Here is a 7,122-nt window from a genome sequence, read left to right on the forward strand (position 1 = left end):
CGGTTGAATTGTGCATGTAACACGTTTCTAGAGCTCACCTTGTCGTTGCTTCACAGTAATATTTCCAGTTGTGTAAAACTGGAAATCCACATCAGGATCCAGGACCAACACATTAATTTATCAATGAATGTATTTCAGTATTTCTGTTGCACAAGTTATTACTTCATTGTGTACTAGATTTCCAAGCCTCCATGACATGCCCTAGGGAAAATATATATACAGTTAATTAATTCCAGGCCTATATATACAACCAAACCAAGGTACTACTACTGCTGCATCTGCTTCTGCTTGTTGATGTCATAACTCGAGACCTATACAGTGAAGCTCCAGTCCCTAGATTATAGTTAGCCATATATACGGTATCTCACTGCATGAGTAACTACAGTCTGCTATATACTGCATCTGGTCCCAACCTTCGTTCACTTCACCAGCTAGCTCGGAAAATACTTGGCTTCGTACATGACTTGAAAGTGCTATGTACTCGTCTAATCTGTTCACTTGAATATATAACGTTGTTATATTATAAAATTAAGAAACTATCGCTTTTCATGGTGTTATTATTGACACTCAAAAAATCACATTGTACTCCAAATTCTTATGTTTAGAAAGAAAAAAAACAAATACTTTTATGAAGAGTGCACAATGCGGTTTAAAGTGCTAACAAAATCAATTTTTAAATATAGAACATTATTACATAATGTTAAATGGAAAAAATTTAGGGGCCCCTTCAAATTGGGGGTCATGTGCGACTGCACCTTTTGCTCCCCCTTAACGTCCCCTCTGGATCCCATCCAGATCCTCTTTGTGAGGATCCCGAATATCACTTCATCATGTTTGTTCATCTGTCATTCTGCAAACAGAAATTTTTTTGAATTTTTTTATTAAAATTGAACGCAAACAGTACTTGACGAAAACTAACCGCACAATATATGATAAACGAACACGATGAAATGATCTCCAAGATCCTCACTAAAAAGATCCCGAGAGAATCTTCATCCCATGTTAGGTGTACTACTGTAAGCCATTGCATGTTGGCGGTTGGCCCTTAATCCTTTCACGTTGTGTCACCCCTAAGGCTAGATGTGTACTTGGCCATTCCAATTAAGCTAGCCCTTCAAACTCACAATTCACATTAATGGCCTTTAATCCTTGTATGATTACCAACATTTTCCTTTGTTCCCGAGACTCCGTTATTTGATTCTCCCCTCACATAGACATATAGGTAAATACATGCGGGTTTAACGTTAATCACCTACAAACTTGACTACCAAAGAGGGTCCTTTAGGTGAAAAGCAACTTTATGCAACAGAATCACCATTACGCAGCACCTCAATTCAATAATGCATATCATACGACATGTGAGAAAAACTTACATATGGCATGTTTTACTAAATGGAATGCTACATGATGTTTATTGACAATGGAAATTGTACACCCTAAGACAATCAACTTGTCAATAAATAAAACCATAGTTGCAATTCTCATCGTTTTTAAAGAACAAATGTACTGTCTAAACAACAACTGTAAAATTGGTTATGTGCTCAATTATGTAACATGACAACTGAGATTAAGATTTACATCGAGACATCCAACTTTTTAGGAGAGAGAGCGAGAGAGACAGAATCCTTGGTATTTAAGTTGGTAGGTGGTAGTATTAATTTTATATATATATAGAAAGAAGAAAAGGTGAATAGTATTTTGGTATCACCAAGCTTTAACAAAAAATAATAGGACAAAAATACCCCTAAAACAAAAAACTTCAAAAGCATTTCAAAATAATGCATCAAATAAGGCAGTAGTTTTGTCATTTTAATAGTATTTTTTTTAATAATTAATTTTTTTGTGTGTGTGTGTGTGTGTGTGTGTGTTTTTTTTTTTTTTAATAATTAGTACCTCACAATAGGCTAACAAAAATGTGATTCAATTTCTTTATTTTTAAAGACGTTAAAAGAGTCTTAAGAGGCATGTAAGCCGGTTATAAAATGGTCCTCACACATGGGTAATAATATGATTAAATTAGTTGTCAAATGATTGTTTTTTCTTACACGTTCAAAACATCTTAAGAGGCGTGTAATGCTAGTTATAAAAAAGGTCATTCGCACGCAGATAATAATGTGATTAAATTAGTTGTCAAATGATTGTTTTTTTTTTTTTAACAAACGATATTATCTACACTAAAGGGGAGGGGGGTAGGCTTAGCCTCACAATGGACTAGTAATAATGTGATTCAATCAGTTGTTTGTTAAATATTATTTTCTCTATTTTAAACACGTTCAAAACATCTTAAGATGCTTGTAATGCCGATTATAAAAAAAAAAGTCTTTCGTACACGAATAACAATGTGATTACATTAGTTGTCAAATGATTTTTTTTTTTAACAAATGATATTATCTACACTAAGGGGAAGGGGGTGGGCTTAGCCTCACAATGAACTAGCAACAATATGATTCAATCAGTTGTTTATTAAAAATTATTTTCTCATGTTCAAAACATCTTAAGAAGCGTGTAATGCCGGTTATAAAAAATGTATTTCGCACGCGGATAATAATGTGATTAAATTAGTTGTCAAATGATTGTTTTTTTTTTTTTTTAACAAACGATATTATCTACACTACGGTGAAGGGAGTGGGCTTAGTCTCACAATGGGATATCAATAATGTGATTCAATCAAATTGTTTATTAAATATTATTTTCTCTATTCTTAATGTAAATTATATAAAGACCGATTTTATTATATATGTGAATTTAGCTGTTTTAATTGGTTCATGAGGGGTTTCTTCTAGCATGATTTAAGATTATTCATTTACTTCAAATATTTGGCTTTCCTTTTGTCAGTTTACTCATACAAATACATTTAAAACATGTAAGTCGTGCTTGGCATGTCGTGATTCAAAAAATGTCTTAAGCACGTGCATGAGCGCTAGTATATTAGAAAGTTGAAGGAAGGAGAAGTAAAATGTGGGTGTGGGTACAAACGAAAGTATCACCATCTGGCCAGCTTTGGTCGCATCCATGATCCATCACTTCTTTACCTTGTACTTGTGGCAACTTCACCTAAGTCTTTATTTTTCTGGCTCTTGTGGACACGAAAGTAAAATGTGGATGTGGGTACAAACGAAAGTGTCCCTCATTTTCCTATCAACTACACCTTGCATGCACAACCGACTAGTTTACCAAAAATGTAGGAAAATCACCTATTTTTCTTAACTTAAAAATAAAAAAAATAAAAAAAAATATTTATAAACTTGCCATGAGGTGGAATTGTGATGTAGACTTGAGATGTCAAAATTTATTATACTACCAATCACACCCACTCATATTGTCTCAACTTAATTGTCCTTGTATATCTTCAAAGGTATTAGTTTTCGTCACAAAATGTCTTTAGTACAACTATGATCGAGGAGAACGATTCAAACTGTTAAACCAGATAACTATAGATAATCGTCTGAATTGAATTAAAATCCAAACGCTTACTTTAAATAGAATTTTACTAGAAAGTATTGACAACACTTTCTATAATCATCAACCACCTTGTAGTTAACTGTTTTTTTTGTATTATTATTAAGGACAGAAAAACACAGGAAGTAATTACTTGTAGGCTTTTCAAGAGATGATGTTAGAAGTAAGGCTTTTGGAAGGTAAAGTTGAGGAATACTGGGACTCACCAGTCACCATCTGTTATTATATTCATATAAACTCCCCGCAAACTATTCATAGTACTATAATAGTTCTCTTTTATTGCAATACAAGATTTAGGGATGTTTTATCAGAATCCTCTGCAGATCATTTTGGTGAGGATTCTAGATATTTATAAATCGTGTCCGTTCATCCTACATCGTGCGGTCAATTTTTGTCAAGTACTGTTTATATTTATTTTTAAATAAAAATATTTAAAATGATTTGTGACCACATGATGTACCATGAACATACACGATTCACAAATTCCCGAGATTCTCACAAAAAGAATCTGATGAGGATTCGGACTCTTATTAGAGTAGTTCTCACATTGAGTAGAACGAGCATGAAGTTGAGTTAGACTGAAAAAATAACAATGGTCAAACATACATTTTTGTGTGACAGTGGTGTAACAAGCGATGTGGCCCTTACTAAGTAATTTTACACAAATTACAACAAGATTGGAAGTGCAAAAGTAAATATTCTTTATGGCATTTGAACTAAAAAATTATTTAGGAAGTTGAGCTGTTTTGTAGAATGTACCTTCTTTTTTTTTTTTTTTTTTTTTGTTTAGTTGATTAAAAATTTCATTCACCTAAAATATAACTACAAATGGTGTTTTCTACAAAAAAAAAAAAAAAAAAAAAAAAGCCTCGAATAACTAGTTGCTCTCAGTTCTTCTTTGTGACAGCGAAGATGGTGGTGACCGCATCATGGCAGTTAATGCCATTTCAGTTGTGGAGGTCCTCCACAACATTCTTCTTGATATTGGTGGCTTGAGTTGTAGTGTGGAGTTGGTGGTTATACGTTGGGTTTGGAGATGATGGTACGATGGGAGTGGTGGTGACTGTTAGTTGGTGAATGATGCTTCCATGACCTGCTATTGATTTTGGAGAGAAAATAACCCCTAGTTAATTAATAGATTTTTAACTGGGGTTTACAGATGTGTTGTTTTCAATAAGTTAGGTACTTGTTTGGAATGTGCAAAAAAAGTTGAGACTAATATGGAATGACACTAAAAGGTTGGAGGGTTTTAAATACTTAATCCTACTTTTAATTATCCTACTTGTTGTCCAATACTGCACCAAACGGCTTACTAAGTTAATCCAGTTAATCTATTTTGAGCCAATCCAACTCAAATCCTAGAATTAGTCTAGTTCGAGATAATCATGCAACATATGCACTCAAATCGTACTTCCGGATTCCAAAACAAAATCGGTATTAATTGGAATTACAGAAAGGCAGAAAGGCAGAAAGGTAAAGTAGAATTTCTCAAAACGACAGACAAACCTTGCGTTTTTGGCAACTGTCCCACAGAGGAAGAATCGCACGTTGTTTGTTATCCAGATCTTCGCAACGGCACCGTCGGCATTCCCTTTGTATTGTCACCCATTTACCCGTTCAATTTTACCCCAGTCGTCGGGACCACCAAAACAGTAACACAGTAACACCGTAACACGGTAAAATGTAATTCCAAGGCACCCCACCGGACCCACCCCAAACTTCTGTTTAATTTTTCCCTTTTTTATAAAACGAAATCTGAGCCGTCCAACAGATCACTCCCTCAACATCCCTCTCGGATCTCACACTTTCCACTCTCCCTTTTGAAAACCAAAAAAGGCAAAAAGGAGAGAAAGCACACACTCTGTGCGTGTGTGCGTGCACTGCTTTAACCTTCTCTTTACTCTGTAGAGAGAGAAAGGGGAGATAGTGAGATGGAGGACTGCAACTGTAAGCGAATGGCGGCCATGGACGACTCCACCACAGCAGCCGTATCAAAGAGGAGAAAGATCACTGCTTCAACGCCGCCATTGCCTCCATTGCCGCCAAGTCCAATAATGCTTCAGCTCCTCGACTCCCCCCATTCATGCTCCAGCTTTTACTCCGATCACTCTCCGCCTCCCTCCTCTTGCTGCTCCACCAACGATCTCAACGACGTCGCCGCCGCCCGTAGCTCGCCGCTCCTAGATCTGGAGGTGAATCCCGCCTCCATAGCTCGCACCGAGCTTCGAATTTCTCTTCCCCTTTCTTTCTGTTTGAAAACGAGGAGACAAATAGAGGAGAGAGAAACTAGCGAATGGAAAACTGTAATAGTTGATATTTCTCATTTCCGTTAGGATTTTCTCAGGAAACAAACAGACGCTTACTCTCTCTCTCTCTCTCTCTCTCTCTCTCTCTCTCTTCATTATCCTTCAATTTTACGTTTCTAAGATTTTATTGCAATGTTTGACATATTCGAATTTAAATTTCAAAATTCATTGCACCGTTTGCAGGCCAAGAGTTTCGAAACGGCATTCTCCAACTCGACCTCTATCACCAACAATAAATTCAGGTTTCACTTCTCATTCCTTCATCATAATTTCCCTCTTCAATTTCTCCAAACCGAAACGTATTTTTTTCAGGTTAATTTTTTGTTTCATCAGCAGGGAGACGACGCCGTTGAGCGAGCTGTCCCTGGACTCGAACGAAATGTCATCGCCGGCGCCGGTGGTGTCTCACCGGCGGAGAATCCCTGTCAGCAAATCGCCTCCGAGTGAAGAGATCGAAGAGTTCTTCGCCGCCGCCGAGAAGTACGAGCATAAGCGCTTTACAGAGAAGTGAGTACGTTTTTCACTTTTCCATTTTCTTTTCGTATTTTTTTAATTTTCCATTTTCTTTTCGTATTTTTTTAATTTTCCATTTCGTGTGCTGCACTCAACCGCCGGTGCATTTTAGCAGGAGACGGAAATCGGAAACCCTAACTAACAAACAGCTTTCCCCTTTTTGATCGGTTTCCAATTGGGTTCGGAATTTGGTGCAGGTACAACTACGATATCGTCAATGACGTGCCTCTGGAGGGTCGGTACCAGTGGGTTCGTTTGAAGTCATAAGTAGCTCTAGAGAGAGAAAGCAGATGAGAGAGAAGAGGATGGGAAATTACAATAAATTGACACTATGTAGAACAAAAGTAGCAATGCACCTTGTAATTTTATGCATGGAGATGGAGGTGGGAGCGGTGGAGGAGAGTTTGCTTACGACAGTTCATTTTTTCAGGAGTCAGAAAGACTCACAGGAGGGTTTGGAATTTGATCTGGGTTTTTAATGTTCGGGCTTCTCTTTTCTTTTTATGTGACTACAAAAACAAATGGAAGCTTCTAATTCTCTGCAAATCCTCCCAACTTTTTTAATTATTTAAGTTCTAATATTATTATACACTTTTGCAACAATTTTCCAGATTTGGATTCCCCCATTACCAACATTTGGTAATTACTTATTTTTTGCTTTTAGCTTTGGAAGACAAGGGATTTTTGTTTGGGTCTGTTTTGGGATTTTGTGGCTGTTTGAATCTCTCTCAAAAATTTTCTTTGTTTCCTTTTTCTATCAGTTGTTTAGCTTTTTTTTTTTTTTCTGGGTAAATTACACTTTCATTCCTCAAGTTTGAGGTCTATTTCAATTTTTTACAACATC

At 36.4% G+C, this 7,122-nt stretch overlaps 1 protein-coding gene across 3 annotated transcripts; it reads left to right on the forward strand.

Moving 5' to 3' along the window:
• The first annotated feature begins 5,180 nt into the window (after window positions 1-5,180).
• LOC103941434 (cyclin-dependent kinase inhibitor 7-like) lies at window positions 5,181-6,824 on the forward strand. 3 transcript variants are annotated; one of them, XM_048564041.1, is made up of 4 exons: window positions 5,181-5,651; window positions 5,949-6,007; window positions 6,099-6,276; window positions 6,476-6,824. In XM_048564041.1, the coding sequence occupies exons 1-3, from the start codon at window positions 5,391-5,393 to the stop codon at window positions 6,274-6,276; spliced, it is 498 nt and encodes a 165-aa protein (XP_048419998.1). In that variant the 5' UTR covers window positions 5,181-5,390; the 3' UTR covers window positions 6,476-6,824. The 3 variants fall into 3 exon arrangements, with proteins under 3 accessions (XP_048419998.1, XP_018501560.2, XP_009349901.3); XM_018646044.2 differs by having other exon boundaries at window positions 5,185-5,651; window positions 6,102-6,272; XM_009351626.3 differs by having other exon boundaries at window positions 5,187-5,651; window positions 6,099-6,272.
• Window positions 6,825-7,122: the final 298 nt, after the last annotated feature.

The sequence above is a fragment of a genome, unplaced genomic scaffold (genome assembly GCF_019419815.1).
Source record: "Pyrus x bretschneideri cultivar Hongxiangsu unplaced genomic scaffold, Pyrus_bretschneideri_v1 Contig10, whole genome shotgun sequence".
NCBI classification, from domain to species: Eukaryota; Viridiplantae; Streptophyta; class Magnoliopsida; order Rosales; family Rosaceae; genus Pyrus; species Pyrus x bretschneideri.